Source organism: Callospermophilus lateralis, chromosome 5 (genome assembly GCF_048772815.1).
Source record: "Callospermophilus lateralis isolate mCalLat2 chromosome 5, mCalLat2.hap1, whole genome shotgun sequence".
NCBI classification, from domain to species: Eukaryota; Metazoa; Chordata; class Mammalia; order Rodentia; family Sciuridae; genus Callospermophilus; species Callospermophilus lateralis.
Genome location: NC_135309.1, coordinates 43202906 through 43222705, shown reverse-complemented (window position 1 = coordinate 43222705; position 19800 = coordinate 43202906). Strand labels below are relative to the sequence as shown.

Below are 19800 nucleotides of genomic sequence, written 5' to 3'. Positions count from 1 at the left end.
CTGGGTGTGAAAATGGAGGTAATAGAAGGGGAAGCAGGGAAAGGGTTTGGTATGCTGAAGTGACCCAAGACAGACCTGGCTTCCCAAGTACCTAGGTTCAATCTTCAGTAAGAAAGAAATTTTAAAAATCCCTATCTAGACTTTATCAGTCACTAGCTGTATGCTTCTGGGCAAGTCACTGTCCCTCTCTGAACCTCATTTTCCCATCCATTAAATAATAATAACAGCTAATACACCCATAACACCTACTATGTACTATTACCATTTTAAGCACTTTTTTTAGATCCTTTTTAAAAATCCTCAAGCTGGGGCTGGGGTTCTGGCTCAGTGGTAGACCGCTTGTCTCACATACGTGGGGCACTGGGCTGGATCCTCATCACTGCATAAATAAATTAATTAAAGATATTGTGTCCATCTACAATTAAAAATTTTTTAAAAAATCCTCAATCTGGGACTGGGAATGTAGTTCAGTGGAAGTGCTTGCCTAGCACTCATGAGGTCCTGGGTTCAATCCCCAGCATCGCACACACTTGCAAAAAACAAAACAAAAAACCTCAAATCAGGGTTACAGTTAGCAGGGCCCAGCAGAGGCAGGGCCGGGGGTGGGGCATCAGGCTAGTCGGGAGCAGAGCTAATGTGGTGAATGAAAGTGATTGGCCCAATGCCAAGGGCGGATGCCTGGGAAGTGCTGTGAGCTTTGTAACAATGAGGGGGCACTTTTGAAGGTATGCTGGGTAGAATCTTGCAGAGGCATGATGAGACCAGAGAAGGCTTAACCAGCTGATGCTGAAAAAGTCCTGCAGCCCACATGCCTCCCCTCAGCCTCAAAGCCTTCCCTGAGAGATGTGGAGGAACACAGAACTGGAAGGTGGGGGTGGAGGGCAGGGCTGCCAGGAGGAAGGGAGAGAGTTCCCATTTTATCCTCACCACAGGTTCTCAAAAGGAAACTCAGAGAGGGGAAGGATTTCACTCAAGGCACACAGCAAGGAACCACTTTCTGGATCCAAACCCTCCTGGTTCTCATCTGCTCAACTCTGGGGTCCCAGAAGCCATTGGACCAGCCTCCCTGTATGTGGGGAGCTCTTGGGGTGGGAGAGACCAACATGTCAGTGACTTAAAGGGTGATCAACACTGGCAGGTGGCAGATACAAAGGCTTAGTGGGAGGACCTCGAAGGAGGCACCCACCAGCATGTCACCCTCCGAGTCAGTGTGTGCATTTGGGGGGCAGCTGGTAACTGAAAGGAGGCATGTTCTCAGAGGACAAAGTGACCAGTGGTCATCTACTCCCACAGTCAAGGAAACTGAGGACTACAATGGGTCCACTGAATTTGGCAATATAGGGAGACCGTACAGGGGGACCTTGACTGAAGCACTGCCAGGAAACACAGGGAAGAGAAGACAAGTTACAGGTGAGAGACATTTGTATAAATCCTATACAAATTTTACGCTGAAGATGATGTGGAAGGTTGAAGGGTGAGGTGTGTCCTCCAGGATGTACAAACAGGGGACCTCCCCCCCACTCCTCTGAAAACAGGGAAAACTGGGTCTCGGGTTTATGGGAACTCTCTTTATGTAAACCTAAAACTTTTTTTTTCTTTTTGTAGTGCTGGGGATCTAACCCCAGGCCGCCTGCATGCTAGGCAAGCACTCTACCACTGAGCTACACCCCCAGTCCTAAAACTGTTCTTAAATAGAAAGTTTATTTAAAAATATACATGGCAAGAGGTGAGAGTGGGTGTGGCTGGAGAGAGTCAGTAGGAGGCTGGTGGGGAGGCAGGAATTTGGGGGAGAGCTTTGATGACAATGCACATAGGGCTTCTGTTTTTTGGATGTGAAATTGAGTGAGCAGGAGGCCAAGAAGGGACACGATGGGGGCGGGGGAAGTGGGAGGAGCTGTGAGCTAGGACCAAAGGAAGCAGGAAGGGGCTGAGGCCAGAGATGCAGATGCCCAGCCATCTGCCTCTCCATCCCAGACACCCCAGGGCCCTTGCTATAAGTTCTTCTCCCTCCCCAGAATCCTATTCTTCGTGCCTAATGATGGAAGAAGCTTGAAGCTCTGTCCTCCCCATGGATCCTTACCCTTTCCCTTCCTGGCCTGGGCCACCCACTCCCTTAGTGATTTCCAATTGCATTTCAACTGCACCTTCTGGCCATCGGGGTCTAGAGCAGAGGGCCTGAGTCTGACCCTGCCTGGCTTTCACTCTGAAAAACTGCCAAGGCCAGATGTCCATGAGCACAGTGAGTACCAAGAGTTCCTGAGGCAGGGACCTGTGATAGGTTTTGAGTTTAAAAGAGCCCCCTTACTCTAAAGTGCTGGTGTGAATGCACACACTGCTGTCCTCTTAGTACAGCCTCAGGCATAGCTGGAATCACATCCTCACCCCCCCCCCCCACCAGAATGAACCAGGTGAAGTTTGTGCTGTTTCCTCGACGGGAAGATAGGGTTGGGATGTTTCACTGTCATGGAAAAAGCTTCTGAGAGGACTGGGGTCATAGCTCAGTGATAGAATGCTTGTCTAGCTTCTTTGAGACATTGGGTTGGATTCTCAGCACCAAATATAAATAAAGGTCCATTCTGAGAGCTGTGGAGGGTTTCAACCCCCAGCCCCACCCCCGCCTTCAGCAAGGAATAGAGCTGCTGCAGGCCCTGGCAGTGGTGTCCACTTCTCACCAAGGAACTTCTCTGAGGCCTCAGCCCCTTTTGTGCATAGAGCTTTGAGAAGTAAGGAGGCCAGGAGGCTAGCCATGGAGTGTCCCTGGAGGAGCTCTGCTCTGAGAGTCTGAGGTTAGATGCTGCTTCTGGGACTCTACTTGGGATTCCTCTGGGAGGTGTGAGGCTTAGGAGAGAAGACTGGATCTTCTAGGTTGGTCCTACCAAGGAGGGTACAGGCATGGATGGGGAAAGCTGTTGAGAATGGCAGAATGATTAGCTGTTGGAGCTGGGAATGGCCTGAGTAGGTCCTGGACAGGAAAGGAGGATTGTAGTTAGGAACTGGGATAGGGATGGATATGTGGGATAAGCTGGACTGAGGGATGGGAGTGGCAAATAGGTGGAGGTGTGTAATGCTGAGCAGAGGGCTGGGAATGGGGCTGGAGTTGGGATAGGAAAGAATTGGGTTGGATATGGAATTGGACCACAGAGGGTACTGGATAGTGATGGGGATGGACTCGGAATGAATCTTGAAGAGAGGAGATGGGCTGCAGGCAGGTTAGAGGTGGGCTGGCATGTGAATTGTGTGGGGACCAAGAGTTGGGAAATGGGTTTAACACGGGGTGGGACAGACCTGGGAGTGGGGTGAGGCTGGACTGGAGATAAATCAAGCAAGGGGGCGCTGAACCCGTTGAGCGGTGAGAGACGGGAGAAGAGAGGGACGACGCTGGGGCTGAGTGAGTTTGGAATCTTGGTGAGGTGGGGACCTGGCTGAATTGGGGGCTGAGAAAACTGTGAGCGCCTAGGTTGGGGACAGGCACAAGGTAGGTGAGGGTATGGGGCGTATGTGGGACGGGCCCTGGGAGCAGAAAGGCAGATCGCATTCAGGGTGCCGCCCCGCGGGACTGTAGGCGATGGGCTTGGGGGCGCCCCGGGGCAGGCCGGGAAGGGGGGGCGGACCTCCCCCTGGGCCGGGCCGGGGCGGCGCTAGGACCGAGCGAGCGGAGGGAGCGAGCCGGGCGGAGCCAGCGCCCCCCGCCCCCCGCCGGCCGGCTCCCCTCCCCCGGCCGCTGGCTCGCTCGGCTCGCAGCGCTGCAGAGGCTCCGAGGCGGCGGCAGCGGCGACTCCCTCTTTTCCTCTCTCCTGCGTCCGTCGGTCCATCCGTCCGTGCGTCTGTCCGTTCGGCCCCGGTCCGGCCCGAAGCATGGCCGGCGTCAGCTTCAGCGGCCACCGCCTGGAGCTGCTGGCGGCGTACGAAGAGGTGATCCGGGAGGAGAGCGCGGCCGACTGGTGAGCCCCCCGCCCCCGCCCCCGCCCCCGGCCCCTTTGTCCCCGCGCCGCCGCCGCCGCGGCCGCCGCCGCGCCTTTGTTTCCATCGGTCCCCGCGGTCCCGCAGCCGGGAAGGGAGGGGGAGACCCCGAAATGGTGCATCGGGGCCGGGAGGGTCAGGGAGGGGCTGCCTTTGTGCGCGCCGGGGGAGGGGCCGGGCCGGGCCAGGCGGAGCACTGCCGGGTCCCGAGCGCCCGGAGGCGGCCCCAATCGCGCGGTGGGAACAGTGACTGGACTTGGGCCGGATAGACATGGGTCCAGATGTGTGACCCCGGGCCGCATGGCCCTGCAAGAGCCCATCCCCCTTCCCTCCCTGCCCCCTCCACGGGCCCGAGGGACAGGTGTGCACCGGCCGGCCAAGGGCACCTTCGCCACCTTAGAGCGGGCGAGGACCGGGCGGGGACGGGGCGGGGACCGAGCTAGCGGAGCCAGCGAAGCCTGCCTGGCCCAGCCCGGCCCGGCCACAGCACAAAGAAAAGCTAGGACGGGGGAGGAGCAGAGCCGGTTGGGGGCCAGGGCGCCCCGCCCACCGGGGGCTTCTCGGGAGTTGGCAGCTCCTATCCCCTAACCTGGGTTGGGGTGTTGTGGAAGGAGGTTCACTGCCACATGGCGACCGCGAAATGACTCCTTTACCCCTTGAGGGTAGCGGAGGAGGAGGCAGGGATGAGCCCTCCTTTCCCCAACGTGAAGGGGATTGCAGGGACTGGGCTGCTGGGCTGGGGGAGACCAAGGGGACGAGGTCTAGGGGGCCCACTGGAAGGAAGCATTCAAAGAGGAGGAAGGATGAGGAGATGCACTGGGTCCCTAACCCTTTCACCCAGCAGCTAGAGGCGGTGAGCTCCTGATGGGGGAGGAGCTGGGCTGCCTCTCTCCCCCTCCCCAGCTGTTGTCTTCTCCTGAACTGGGGGAGGGGATAGGCCACCTGCTTTGGAGTTAGAGACCCCAGGGTGGCAACAAAGACAAGAGATTCCATACTGCCCCATCCTGGACTCATCATCCCTCAGAAAACATTCTTCTCCTGGGACAGGTGCCCATTTTGTTCCTAGACCTCCTCCCCCTGGCAGGCAGGAAAGTAGGCTCTTCTCAAGGAAATTGAGGCACAGAGAAAGGGCAGGTCTGAAGGAAGCCAATTAGACTGGCCTTATCTTCACCCTGGGAGGGCGTCTAGGTAGGGACACTGACCTGGGGGCTGGAGGAGGGGACAAGATAGCCAGGCGTCCATGCCTTGGTACTGCAGCACTGGCCGGCAGCCAGGCCTGGAGGGATGGACTTGGGAGACAAGCTCTCATGTCCTACAGGTCAGTCACAGGAGAGGCCAACACAGGCTAAGCAGGCAGGCGGCCCACCCGTTGTCCCAGCCCTGCCCCTGGGGGGCTGAAATCATGGGAGGAGTTCTGGGCAAGTAGCGGTCTTGGCCTGGTAGAAGATCTGGACTTGGGATATAGCCCTGCCTAGGGAAAGACACAGTGTGCCCCAGAATGCCTCCTCGTTGGGGGTCTTCTACCAACATACTACTTGCCCCTAAATCCTCTAGAGTGGAGATCTGGCAGCCCAGTACTGGGGCCAGCTAGCTGTTGCTACACAACATGCTGCTCAGCAAAGGTCTGGGCTCCTACCACCCAGCAGCTTCCATGTGGCCAAAGGGAGTTATTCATCCCTGGTGCGTCAGCCCCCATCTGGGTTGTGTGTGGGACACACACAGATGCATATATGCTCCCTCGCATAGACACACATTTGCTCACTCCCAAGAGCCCAGATAGCATTCTGAAGGGTGTGAAGATCCCATTCTATGTGTAGGGACATGAGTATCCCCAGAACCAGTTCTATGAGATCTCAAGACTTAGGGCAGACCCTGTACTTAGAGTGGGGGTATTTTGGGTAAAACTGCTACCTGGGCAAAGGGAATTTGGTGCTGCCCTTTCCTTTAAACTAGAGTGGAGTGGGGTTGAGAATAGCTCACATTAGGTGGTGGGATCTTTGAAATGGACCACTGCCTCCATACTGGGAGCTGAACACCCAGGAAGAAGTCAGGCTGTGTATGTAGTAGGAAATACCAGTCCCTGGTTGTGATATGACTCACCGTGTGACCACATGCAAGTTCCTGCTTCTCTCTGGTGTGCTTTTTTTTTTTTTTTTTTGGTACCAAGGATTGAACCTAGGGACACTTAACCACTGAGCCACATCCCCAGCCCTTTTTATTTTTTATTTTGAGTCGGGATCTTGATAAGTTACTTAAGGCCTTCTTAAATTACCAAGGTTGGCTTTGAACTTGCAATCCTCCTGCCTCAGCTTCCTGAGTCACTGGGATTGGTGCTCTTGAAAAGAAGAGGGGATTGGGCACAATCATACCTGGAATTCCTAAGGGCTTTCCAGCTCTACTATCCTAAGAACACAATGGTCCTAACGGGTCGTGTGCCTCCCACCCCTCAGCTGGCCCCAGGATTTCCCTGGAGCTGCCACAGTCCAGCTCCCACTTCTGGCCTGGAAGATTTCTAAGCATTTGTATCAACATTGCAAATACCTATGGTGCTATTCTGTGCTGGACCTAGGACCAGAGAGCAATATGCGTAAGCTGAGCCAGATTTTCTGCCTTTGTGGGGAGTGTCTGGGTTAGTGTCTGTCTCTAGGGTTTGAAGTTGGGCAGATGTGTAGATTCAAGGTCTCCCTCCTCCCATCCTCTTTCCCTAACTCCTACTGCCCAGGCCTAGTTTGCCTCTGATATGTTAAAGAAGCGCTGATCCAGCAGAGTGGTTGGTCCAGGTGCTTCTTGTGTCCCTGCTGGGGTGTGGTAGGTGTTCTGGGGAGATATAGTTCAGGGTGAAGCTGCTGGGGTAGCTAGCACTGACTGTCCTGCAGGTCTAGCCCTGGATGTGAAGTGAACCACATATGCAAAGGCTCCAGGGTGGGAAGCATCCAGAACGATGTTTGGGATCAGGGAGCCATCCAGCGTGGCTCAGATGCCTGATATGAATACAGATGGGCATTGGGATAGAAAGGCAGGCTGGGGGAAGCTGAGGGATGAAGGCTGGCTGAAGCACTTGAATTTAGGGATGGTTTCTGCTGGGGGAAGTCTGTGGCCATAGCATGAAAATGTAGCTGGTGGGAGGTGGGTAGGCAGGAATGGAAGATAGAAGGGACGTCAGAGAGCCTGGGCAGGGCTGAGACAAGTAGCCTGTCTCAGAGCCATGCTGTCTAGAGCAGGGTCTGGTTCCTGGGCTTGGCCTCAGTTTCTCATCTTTGTGGGGAGAGGTGTACACTCCATTTCTGAGGGCCCTTTGTTCCCAGCGGTGAGTTAGGGCAGCGCCAGACAGGTGGTGAGACAGCTGTGCTGGGAAGCAGCTGTCAGGGCAGCCACTGGGACAACAGTTGCACCAGGACCTCCCAGCCCTGCAGCCCACCTGTGTCTCTTTCTGGACGGAGGGAGGGGCTGGGGTGCCATTTGGCCCTGGCAACAACTTGTGCCAATCTCTTGGGGTGGAGCCAGACTCTCTCTCCTTCTTTCCCTCCTCCCTTCTCCCCCTGCCCTTCCCCCTCCCTCCTTCCCTCCCTCCTCTTCCTTGCTTCCTGCCCTCCTTCCTTCCCTTTCTTCCTCCTGCCCTCCTTTTCTCCTGTCATCCCTCAGTTCTCTCCTTCTCCTGCAGCTCTCTCCTCCTCCTCTTCCCCTGTGTCTGGCTCTGCCTCTTCCCCTCCTTTTCTCTTCCTTCTCTCCCTCTTACTCCTTCACTCCTCCTGCCTAGGCATTAGGCAAATGGGATTGGGGGAAGGGTTTGAACCCTTCTGAACCTCAGGGACAAGGCCATTCTTCTTGACCAAGACCTCTCGTCCCAGTGGGTCCCCAGCCTGTGCCTGCATTGGGACCGGAGGTCGGTCTGCATTCCCTTTCTGGAGATGGATGCTATGCCACTGCCACCTAGGGAATAAAAGAGCCTGGGAAGGAAAAAACTAGGGAGGAGGAGGAAGGAGGAAGGCTGCTGGGTCAGCTTTCCTGCAGGCAGGAAAGACCAGCAGTCCCAGGAGGCCTCAGCCAGGGCGGAGGCAGCCTAGGGACTGGAAGGCCAGGAGAGCACAGTGGAGCCCAGCAGGCCACTCAGGGGCCAGCGTCTGGGAGGGAGTGACCATAGTGACCTCATCCCCATTTCAGAGAGGCGGAGATTGAGTCTGAGGGCGGGTCCCCGGGGTCCTTTGTGTTCCAGGAGAATGCAGCTCTGGTGGGCCAGTTCCACTGCCAATTGCCGGGTTACCATGGTTACTGGGGGATGCCCAGTGCTGTGCAAGCGCTGAGTTTTCTCTCCTCCTCCTCCCTCCCTGTAGAGGGAGGGACCGTGGGTACCAAGACACGCGCCAGGTAGATTCCTGGTGCTGGCCAATGGGGGATGAGGATTGTGGTAGCCAGGGAACGGTAACCAAGGAACCGTTGCCTTGGAATCTCCATCGCAAACCAGCTCCACTGAGTTGTGGGCTGCCAGGGCCAGGGCTGGACGCGCTGAGCTCAACTAGGCAGCGATTTCTATCCCCATTTTCTGCTCCCCATCTAACCTGGGCCTCCAGGGTTCTCAGATGCACCCTGCTGGGCTCCAGCCTACAGTGGGGCTGGCCTTGTTGTTATGGAGACAACAGAAGCCCTCCCCTGGCCTGGCCTGCTTGGTGTTCCTCTCCGCTCCCCAGCTCCATCCCCACCCAGAATTGGCCGCCTGGGCCCTGACGGTTCTCTGAGCCACCCCTCCCTCTCCCCAGGGCTCTGTACACTTATGAGGATGGCTCAGATGACCTCAAGCTTGCAGCGTCAGGAGGTAAGAATTCCAGCCATTCCTTTGCCTTCCTTTCCGCCCCCTCCTCTGGTTGTTTTCTACCCCACCCACCTGGCTTCCAGCCACCTTCCCGCCTGCATCCAGCAGACCCACACTTGTCTGGCGGTTGTCCTTCCTCTTGTCATCCTTGCAGTCCTCAGAGTGGGGAGGGAGGGAGCCTTGTTTCCTGTTTGTCTTCTGAGAAGGCTCAGAGAGGGAAAGTGGCTTGCTCAAAGTCACAAAGCCATGAGGGAAGGTTCCTAACAGGGGTGGCCCAAATCAGCCCCACTTTTCCAGAGCCGGAAGATTATTTATTAAGGGAAGCTTTATTTTACCTCATTGGGTAGCACTTGGTGAGAAATGAGGTGTGTGAAGAGTGAAAAAAAAGGATGTGTGAAGAACAAACACCTCCTCAGTCCTATCCTGAGTCAGGCCCTGGAGGATTCAGGGGCAAAGCTATTTTCTGTTTGCCCCCTCCCCCAATACCAACACAGAACTCTGGGACCTCAGATCAGGGGTCACAAGACCCTGAGGGTTCCTGTAGAGTCCACAAGCTTGGGCGGAGGCAGCCTAGGGGCTGGAAGGCCATCTTTCCTTGGGGTTCCAGGCCCTCTGGGGGGTAAGGCTTTAGGAGATGGAGAGTCCTGACACCCTCCTGATTCCCCCAGAAGGGGGCTTGCAGGAGCTTTCAGGCCACTTCGAGAACCAGAAGGTGATGTACGGCTTCTGCAGCGTCAAGGACTCCCAGGCTGCTCTGCCAAAATACGTGCTCATCAACTGGGTATGCAGCTGTGGGCTGGGGGGCTGAGAGCCTTGGGACAGTCGCATTCTACCCCCTCCGCCCTCTGACGCCATGGGGGAGAGTCCCACCAGCCCTGAGGAAGATGACCCAGGCCTTCAGGCCCTGCTTACCTTCTGCCCTTCACTGTGTACTCTGCAGGTTGGTGAAGATGTGCCTGATGCCCGGAAGTGCGCGTGTGCCAGCCATGTGGCTAAGGTTGCCGAGTTCTTCCAGGTGTGTGGGGCCTGAGCTCCCAGAGGAAGGGCTGACCACCCAGGACCAGGTCTGTATGCTGGGGTGATGGAGGGAGTCTGGATCCACCCAAACACTGCCTTCTTCTCGCAAAAGGGCGTCGATGTGATTGTAAATGCCAGTAGTGTGGAAGACATCGATGCGGGTGCCATTGGGCAGCGGCTCTCCAACGGGCTGGCGCGGCTCTCCAGCCCGGTGTTGCACCGACTGCGGCTGCGGGAGGATGAGAACGCTGAGCCTGTGGTCAGTGTGTGCCTGGGTGTTGGCCTTGCCCAGGGGTCTGCCTGAATGGCCTGGCCCCTGCGACCCATCTGCCTAGTCCTCTTAGTCCTCAAGCTGTGCTCATGTCAGGGGGTTTGACTCTGCAGGGCACCACCTACCAGAAGACTGACGCAGCAGTGGAAATGAAGCGGATTAACCGAGAGCAGTTCTGGGAGCAGGCCAAGGTGCAGAACCCTGACCCTGGCCTTCAGGCCGGGCTGCTCCTCTCACACTCAGCTGGGTAGCTCTGAGTCCCTCCCACTTCCATGGTGTGTCCCATCCACATGCCGTCCACGCGGCCCACACCCCCCCCCACCCCCCTCCCGCCTCCAGCAGAAAGAGCAAGGTCTTTTGACCTCTGTGCACAGGCTCATCCCTGAATTTCTAGAATGGCCACCTCTTTACCCCGTGAGGGGTGGGAAGGAGGGTCAGAGGCTGTCCCCCTGGCTCAGTGTCTACTCTTCTTCTGCACGGGGGATACAGAAGGAGGAAGAGCTGAGGAAGGAGGAGGAGCGGAAGAAGGCCCTGGACGCAAGGCTCAGGTTCGAGCAGGAGCGGATGGAGCAGGAACGGCAGGAGCAGGAGGAGCGTGAGCGGCGCTACCGAGAGCGGGAACAGCAGATCGAGGAGCACAGGTGAGCCCACCCAGCCCAGCAGACTGCCCCCCAGGCCCCAGCCCACCCTGAAGGGAGTGCTTGTGGCTTATCATTGCAGGAGGAAACAGCAGACTCTGGAAGCAGAAGAGGCCAAGAGGCGGTTGAAGGAGCAGTCTATCTTTGTAAGTTCTTGACCTGGGTGTTCCTGAGGATCAGTGGCTTAGAGACAGTGCTGGGTGTTCTGGGGACCTGCTTGAGTGTGGCTGTCGTGGAACGGCTCCTGACATCCCATCCTGTGGGCTCCTGCCTCTGCCTATGGAAAGTGACTTCCTAGGGAAAGTTTGTTCTCTAGATTGGAAGAGAAAAATCACCCTGATCTGAACACTCACAGGCCCAGCTCCCCCTGCCCCTTCCCCAATAGGGGAGGAGACTCCGGTAGATGTCTACATGGCTCTTGGGGGCCTGGGGCCTGGGCCCCACAACAAGAGTGCTGTGGAGCCACCTGGGTGAATTCTGGCCAGTGCTTTGAGCACCTATACCCTAGTATGCTTCTTTGGAGCATTCCCTCCTTTCAGGGGTGCTGTCCAAGTCTCCAAACATTGGGAATGGCTCATGGGTTTGTGGATTGGTCCCTGGAGTTACATCAGAATGCTTTGAATTTTTTTTTTCCTGCTCGGGGAGGGGTTCTGGGAATTGAACCCAGGACCTTGAACAGGCTAAGCACATGCCCTACCACCAAGCTACACTCCTAGCCCCTCAATTGAATTTAGAGTTTTGGAAATAGCTAAGGTCATCCAGGACTGAGCAAGATATAGTTCGCAAGAGTGGTGTGGTGATATTTGTTGGAGTGGGACCATCCTGTTGGGCTGTGGGGGCTTGAATGAGTTCTAGGGTCACACCCACAGGAGGCTGAATAGGAGGGGTCAAGACGGTCCTGCAGGCATCAGCATTAAGTATCTAGGTCACTCTAGTTGCATCACTGTGGGTGGTAGAAATGGTCTATGGTGGGTAAACTGAAACTTCAGTATTTCATCCAGCGAACTCTTGCCACCTGTCCTGTACCAGGCATTAGAGACATTATGGAGAACAAGATGGAGGATGTCTTTTTTAAAATTAATGGACTGATTTGTTTTTAATTATGGTGAAACATATATAATGTAAAATATACCATTTTTGTTTTTTAGAATCTTGAATTGAACACTTATCCACTGAGCCACATACCCAGCTCTTTTTATTTTTCAGTTGAAGACAGTCTCAATAAGTTGCTTAGGGCTTCACTAAGTTGCTGAGGCTGGCTTTGAATTTGAGATCCCTTGCCTCGGCCTCCAGAGTTGCTGGGATTACAGGCATGCACCACCATGCCCAGCTCATTTCAAGCATTTTTAAGTGTACAGTTCAGTAGCATTAAATATATTCACATCATGGTGAATCACCACTGTCCATTTCTTAAGACTCTCTTAGGAAACTGAAACTACCCATTAAACACTAACTCTCCATTCTCCTGGCCCCAAAGCATCAGGCAAGCACCATTCTACTTTCTGCCTCTGTGAGTTTGACTGCTTTATGTATTTGGCCTTTTGTGACTGGATTTTTACTCAACATAATGTCCTCACATTTCATCCATGTTGTAGCACATATCAGAATTGCCTTCCTCTTAAAAGTGAGTAATATTCCATTATCTGTATACATCACATTTTGTTTGTCCACACATAGCAAGTTTTTTTAAAAATATTTTTTAGTTGTCGATGGGCCTTTATTTACTTATTTATTATTTATATGCAGTGCTGAGAATCAAACCCAGCGCCTCACACATGCTAGGCAAGTGCTTTACCACTAAGCCACAAATCTAGCCCAGCAAGGTCTTTTTGATATAGTGTATTTATTTTTTAAATACTTTTTTAGTTGTAGATGGACCCAATACCTTTCGTTTATTTATTTATTTGTTTGTTTGTTTGTTTATGTGGTGCCAGGTATCGAACCCAGTGCCTAGGCAAGCATGCTAGGCAAGTGTTCTACCACTGAGACATAACCCAGGCCTGAAAAATTAATTTTTACAGAAAATTTCAAACACACATAAGCACACATGCACAAAAATAGACAGAATAGTGTATTGACTCCTCTGAGTTAACCTTGCATCTTCCCCAGTTCCTAACACTTTGGGCAAAATCTGAAGGACCTCACATCATTATTTTATAGTTCATCCTGCCATTCAGGTTAGCTCATGTGATAGTGACAGCAGATATTCTAGCAAGTCAGTATAGTGGCATTATGACTTCAGGTCCTTTAAGGAAGGTCCCCAAAATACTTTCTTTTGGTTTAAGAAGCTGTTCCACTTTTTCTGGTCCCTCCTACCTTTTCTTTTGTTTTTGTTTTTGTTTTGTTTTGTTTTGTTTTTTGGTACCAGGGGTTGAACTCAGGGACACTTAACTACTGAGCCACATCCCCAGCCCTTTTTTTTATATTGTATTTTGAGACAGGGTCTTTCCGGGTTGCTTTAGGGCCTTGATAAGAGGCTGGTTGCTGAGGCTGGCTTTGAACTCACTATCCTTCTGCCTCAGCCTCCCAAGCCGCTGGGATTATAGACGTGTTCCCCACCTGGTTCCCAGCCCTTTTTTAAAATTTTTAATGTTGAGACAGGGTCTTGCCTAGTTGATTAGAGCCTCACTAAGTTTCTGAGGCTGTCTTAGAACTTGAAGTCCTCCTGCCACAGTCTCTGGGGTTACAGGCATGCACCGCCTTGCCTGACTGGGTTCCCTTTTTGCCTGGGCTGTCAGGGGATTCCCATGTGTCTGAAAATGCTTAGGAAATAGTTATGCTCTTGACCTTTATGGTTAACATATTGATCTCTGTCTTCTACCCACAGTTCTTACTTGTTTCACTAGTGTTCTCACTGTTGTTAGTTAAGCCTTTGTGGTAAGCTACCTCTGGTTTTTCTATTGAATGAGGCAGAGAAACTCTTTAAGATTTTAGTAGGCAAGTTTAAATTCTAGGTTATGTTCTTAAAAAAACTAGTTTCTTCACCATCTTATCTGTAGCTTTTTCTCCTCCTCACCAAACCCTCCTGTCTGATTTGCTCCCCAAGCAGCAGGGGACATTAAATAAGGTTTTTGTGTAATGAATTCATTTGAGCAAACGTACCAACCTGTGCCAACCACTCACACAGTCCTGGATCCTCCTCCTGTGTGCTCATAGGGAATGGGGAAGATGACCTCAGAAACAGGAAATTAGTTTGTGGTGGATGCTGGGAACACCCTCTGGGGACTCAGAGAAGGAAATAACCTGATGGGGCAGAACTTCTTCCCCAGAAGGCAGTTCCTAAATTGAGGCTGGAACCAGGGCTGGGCTTGAGGCAGGAACCGGGCATTTAGGAGAGGCATGTTGGTGGGAAAGGGCAATGCATGGGGGTGCTGGGACTGTGTCATGCTAAGGACTTCATGTCCACATCTTACGGAGCGCGAGGGGGAGAAGACGGGAGCTAGATCAGGCAGGGGCATGGGAGTATTCGACCTATACTGTCTGGATTGTGACATCAACACATGACAAGTGAAGTGGGCAGGTGAAGGGCAATAGGGAGTGGTAGTGACTTCAGTGAACTAATCAGCACATACCCCTGTCAGGGCAGCTGTGGCATTGCTCTGGCCAGTGACTGCTCTGGGGGCAGGTAGGCGAGTGTGGCCAGGACTTTTGGCATTTCACAGAAACTAGGATTCCAATTTCAGTTCAATATGAAACTTTCTGGGGATTTTTTGCTTTTTGTTTTTTGCAGCACTGGGGAAAGAACCCAGGGGTGCTGTGCCACTGAGCTATATCCCAGCCCTTTTATTTTTTTATTTTTAATTTTGAGAGCTTAATTTTAAGTTGCCCAGGCTGGTTTCAAATTTGTGATCCTCCTGCCTCAGCCTCCTGAGCACTGGGATAAAAGGCATTTGCCACCATGCCTGACTGAACCTTTCTGATTTTTTTTTTTTTTTTTTTAGTTGGACACAATGCCTTTTTTTTTTTTTTTTTTAATGTGGTGCTGAGGATTGAAATCAGTGCTTGGCAGGTGCTCTACCACTGAGCTGCAACCACAGCCCCGAAACGAAACGTTCTGATTTTTAAGTGGTGATAACTAAAACACTATACCAGCAAAACAAAAGCCATCTGTGGGCCACATTCAGCCAATGGCTCATGATGCCCCTGAGGGATTTTAAGCTAAGAAAAGTTGTGGTCTGGTCTGGATTTTGAAAGGTCTTTTGGGGACCTTTGGAGAACAAATGAAAGGAAGAGAGCAAGGTGGCAGGGAACCAGCAAGGAGGCTGTGGCCCTAATGTCAAGGTCCAGGTGGCCACAATGGGGGCGTGGTGACCCAGACAATGGGGTAGGACATCAGAGAAAGATAAACTTTAAAACAAGGGGGTGTTTTTAAGCCGGGCACAGTGTTGCATGTCTATAATCCCAACCACTCAGGAAGCTGAGGCAGGAAGATCGCAAATTCAAAGCCAGCTTCAGCAAAAGTGAGGCATTTGGAAACCCAGTGAGACCTTGTCTCTATAAATGATATCCAAAAAAAGGCTGGGGATGAGGCTCAGGGTTCGAGTGCCCCTGAGTTCAATCCCCAGTACCCAAAACAGTTAACTAACTAACTAAATAAAGGAAGGGGGTGTTTTTAGATGGCTCTGTGTGCCTGGTTAGACTTGGGGGTGCATAAGCAGGGTGCCCAGGACCTGATCAAAGGCCTTCAGGCCTTCATGGCTGGATGGATGGTAAGGGGAACAGAGGTACCACTTCTGAGACCTTCCTGTTGGATCATGGAAGAGACATGGCCAAGAACCCCTGTGGGGGCGAGTGCCCAGGACACAGGACGCTGTCCCTTTGGTTTCCAGGGTGACCAACGGGATGAGGAGGAAGAGACCCAGATGAAGAAATCAGAGTCGGAGGTGGAGGTGAGAGCTGAGCTATAGGGCAGGTGAGATGGGTGAGGGCTGCCTTAGCCTTGCCCAGCCCAGCCCTAATCTTTTCCTGGTGCTCTCAGGAGGCAGCGGCTATTATTGCCCAGCGGCCTGACAACCCACGGGAATTCTTCAAACAGCAGGAACGAGTTGCATCAGCCTCTGCGGGCAGTTGTGATGTGCCCTCGCCCTTCAACCATCGAACAGGTAGTCCTTGGCCCCATTCCTCCTAGACCTCCACTCCTCAGGTTAGGGCCCTGGGCCCCTCGGGGACTCTTTCTTGGAAGAGAAGCCTTGCCCAAGGATCCCTTGGAGAAGGCAAGACTGCTCATACAGCGTGTGTCCACCACGGCTTCCAGGTGGCAGCACCCTGGGCGGGAGTGGGCAGTGTGGATGTCGGGCCTTGGCTAAGCAAAGGGTAGTGCTGGAGCCAGTTGCACAGCTGTGGCATGGGCACAGGCCACTGGCAGCAACCCTGCTGGTGGGACTAGGTCTGGCCTGCGGGGATGTGGGTGCATGTGGGGTGGGCTCTTCCCCTGACCCCAAGTCTGAGCAGCCTGGAGCGTGTGCCCAGGGTTCCCTGTTTGGCTTCTACCTGTGCAGCTTCCACCTCCCCCTGAAGCATACCCTTGTACTCCCTGTCTGCTGATCTGAGTATTTGCATCACTGTGTGCCAGGCCTTTGCTGGGGTCCCAGGGGTGGGGCAGCTGTCCCCTGCTCAGAGAGGCTGGCTGTGTGCGGCAGGCTTCTGGTGTGGCTGTGTTGTCTGTATCTGGTGCTGGTGGGAGGCATCAGATGGCTTGAGGCTATGGCCCAGCTTGGCTAAATGTGTGCTCTGGCTGAAGGCAGCTTGGACATCCAGGGCCAGCCCCGAGGTCTGGTAAGGCCTTGGGGCGGGGGTAGGGGAGACTGACCCTCTCTTGTCCTCTGTCTCTTTCTCTGTCTGTCTCTCTCGGCAGGTCGTCCGTACTGCCCTTTCATAAAGGCATCGGACAGTGGGCCTTCCTCCTCCTCCTCTTCCTCCTCTTCCCCTCCACGGACTCCCTTTCCCTATATCACCTGTCACCGCACCCCAAACCTCTCTTCCTCCCTCCCATGTAGGTAGCAGCCCCAGGCCTCGGTGGGGGGGGTAAGGAGGGCCCCGCTTCCCAGCAGCCCCCTCACCCTCACTCCCCCAGCCTGACTGCTGATCTCTGGTGTTGTCCCCAGAGCAGGTACTGCCTTGCCTCTTATCCCTAGCCTTGTGGGGCGCTGGCCCCCAGGGGCTTGGTTTGCAGGGTCTGGAGCTGTGGTTTGGTCCCTAGGGACCTGGGGAGCTCTCAGCCCCCACCCAGACTCCAAAGATGAGGTGCTGGCCAGGCCCCAAGGTGAACAATCCTGGTCCCACCTGGCTCCCCTACCCTCACTGACCAACCTGGGGGTTTGTTCGACAGGCAGTCACCTGGACAGCCACCGGAGGATGGCACCCACCCCCATTCCTGCCCGGAGCCCATCTGACTCAAGCACAGCCTCCACCCCTGTCACTGAGCAGATTGAGCGGGCCTTGGATGAGGTCACATCCTCACAGCCTCCACCACTGCCACCGCCACCCCCACCCACCCAAGGTAAGAGGGGGCCCACCTGCACTGGATTTCCCATCAGTCCCTGCCCCGGAACCTTAGGTTGCCAAGGTAACATCTCCCTGGCAAGATCTGGACCCCCTATCACCGAGACTGTACTGCCCTGCAAGGGGCTGCAGGGAAAGTCCTGGTGTTGTGGTCCGGCTGACTCTAAACCACAATGTCTCATGTCTTAAGTAGGAATTGAGCCTTCCTCCCTCCCTGTGCTGCTGCAGAGACACTAAGTAAGGGGCTAATGGGGTGTAGTTGGTGCTGAAGTGGGCCCTGTGTGGAGGTGTTCTTTCCCAGAAGTCTCAGACTCTCCCGCTTGTCGGCGGATGGGCAGGGTATTATAGAGCAGCCCATCAGGGTCTCCGTCCTTCCTTCCAGGGATCTGATTGTACATGTCTCCTCTATTGGTCACAGAGACCCAGGAGCCCGGCCCCAGCCTGGACAGAGAAGAGACCAGCAAGGAGGCCAGAGAAGCAGCAGCTCCTCAGGCCTGGGCCAGCCCCATGGAGGAGGCCCCTCAGGCACAGGAGCCTCCCCCCGGGCAAGGCAGCCCCTTGGAGGACTTGATGTTTGTGGAGTCTCCAGAGCAGGCTGTCCTGGCTGCCCCTGTGGAACCTACCACAGCTGACCCCTCAGTAGCCGACACCCATGCAGCTGACACCATTGAAACTGCCACTGCCACCGCTGACACCACTGTTGCCAACAATGTCACCGCTGCCACTGCCAGCCTCAATGACCTATGGCCTGGCAATGGGGAAGGGGCCTCAGTACCCCCCGCTGAGCCTAGGGCCCCCACACCACCCTCAGGCTCTGAGGTCGCCCTGGCAGAGGTGCCTCTGCTGGATGAGGTGGCTCAGGAGCCACTGCCACCAGCAGGTGAAAGCTGTGCCAACCTTCTCAATTTTGATGAGCTGCCTGAGCCACCAGCTACCTTCTGTGACCCAGAGGAGGAAATGGAAGGGGAACCCCTGGCTGCTCCCCAGGCCCCAACTCTGCCCACCACTCTAGAGGAGGTGGACCAGGAGCCAGAGCCAGAGCAGGAGCTAGAGCCGGAACCCCATCTGCTGACCAATGGCGAGACCACCCAGAAGGAAGGGACCCAGGTGGGGCATGGGCAGCCCAATGGGAATGGGGAGGGCTCCAGCAGGAGGCTGATTTTGCTTGCAGCAGGACCCACCTTTCTCTGTGACCCATATTACTGGGGGAAGCTCCATTCCACTCCCCCTCCCTGGGCCAGCTCTGCTTTTGTTCCCAAGGCAGGCATCCATGTTTCCTTGGCAACCACTGATGGGATCATTGGTTGCTGAGGAAACTGGCTCAGTCCTGATAGGTCAGCACTAGTCCTGGTAGGTGGGGCCTAGTGACGGGCCTTTTTCTCCTGCAGGCCAGTGAAGGGTACTTCAGTCAATCACAGGAGGAGGAATTTGCCCAATCAGAAGAACTGTGTGCAAAGGCACCACCTCCTGTGTTCTACAACAAGCCTCCAGGTAGTACTGGGATGGATGATGGGGAGGAATTCAGGTGAGGGTGCCGGGGTTTGAGTGTGGGTCAGCATTATCCCCTGCACAAAACAGCTGGCACAGGTCCTGGAGGTTGGGGGACACAGTCATGGATCTGCTGGCCATCTTAACTTCTGTCCTCTCCCCAAATCATAGAAATCGACATCACCTGCTGGGATGCAGACCCAGTACCAGAAGAGGAGGAGGGCTTCGAGGGTGGTGATTAGTAGTGGTGCCTGCCCTCTGGCTTCCTCGCCAAGACTGCCCTCACCAAGGCTACTCACTTGCGCCGGCCTCTGGCCAGACGGCCCACAGCGCCTGCATTTGCAGCAGCTCCGCCTGGCACCCACTCTGGATTCTGGTCCTGGCCGGGGACTTGTCTGCTTCCCTACCCACAGGGCCTTTTACAGCTTTTCTTTTCTTTTTTTTAAAGTTGATAGGAGACTTGTACAGTTGACTGGTTTTCTTCCCGTTGGTAGTTGAGACGCTGTTGCAAATTCCACCCCTCCCCACCAAGTCCAGATTGTAGCTTAGTCTTCCCTGCTCAGCTGGCGGGGTGGAGGCCTGGGGCCTGGTGTGGGGAGAGCTCCAGTGGGAAAACGTGCCCCCAACCTGTTTTCCTAGTTTTATGTTTCTCGGAAAAATATCACTTTGTATTCTCTGTCCAGGGCTTCAGATATTTTGCACGAATTTTAAAACATGGCAATAAATGGCTCGTGGGCTCTGGCTCCCTGGGACCCCCTCCCTGCCCTTCTCTTGACCCCTTCCTGCCTGACTCAAAGGAAGTAGCAGGCCCAGCTGGGGCCCCCTCGGCGGCTTCCCCGCCCTCTCCTGCCGGGCAGGTCCCAGGCTGGAGGCCCTAGGCCCTAGGTGTGATTCAGGTCAGGGCTATGGTTGGGGCCCAGGGGTTGGATGGCCCCTTCCCAATTCCTTCCTCTTTGCTTGGGTTCCTTTTTCAGTAACTGTTTTTTTTGGAAAGCACAAACTTCTGTAACGGGTCGTGCTCATGTCTGTTAATAAAGAAATCCAGATCCCTTCGGGCCTGCTGCTCTGGGCCTCCAGGGGCTGATCTGGCCTGGGCTGCCTGCCTGAGCTAATCCCAT

General features: G+C 54.4%; 1 protein-coding gene across 2 annotated transcripts; it reads left to right on the top strand.

The window, feature by feature from the left end:
- The first annotated feature begins 3724 nt into the window (after nt 1-3724).
- Dbn1 (drebrin 1) lies at nt 3725-19734 on the top strand. Of its 2 annotated transcripts, none has more exons than XM_076855848.1 (14): nt 3725-3941; nt 8715-8770; nt 9436-9548; nt 9708-9782; nt 9897-10040; nt 10169-10246; nt 10545-10696; nt 10776-10839; nt 15523-15582; nt 15672-15795; nt 17022-17192; nt 17613-18301; nt 18583-18685; nt 18854-19734. In XM_076855848.1, exons 1-14 carry the CDS (start codon nt 3856-3858, stop codon nt 18922-18924), a joined length of 1986 nt encoding a protein of 661 aa, XP_076711963.1. In that variant the 5' UTR covers nt 3725-3855; the 3' UTR covers nt 18925-19734. The 2 variants fall into 2 exon arrangements, with proteins under 2 accessions (XP_076711963.1, XP_076711962.1); XM_076855847.1 differs by having other exon boundaries at nt 9897-10043.
- The last annotated feature ends 66 nt before the right edge of the window (nt 19735-19800 follow it).

Coding starts and splice junctions, on each gene's coding strand:
- Dbn1 (XM_076855847.1), top strand. CDS start 3,856: ATGGCCGGCGTCAGCTTCAGCGGCCACCGCCTGGAGCTGCTGGCGGCG. Junction 3,942..8,714: donor GAGGAGAGCGCGGCCGACTG/GTGAGCCCCCCG, acceptor CCCTCTCCCCAG/GGCTCTGTACACTTATGAGG. Junction 9,549..9,707: donor AATACGTGCTCATCAACTGG/GTATGCAGCTGT, acceptor TGTACTCTGCAG/GTTGGTGAAGATGTGCCTGA.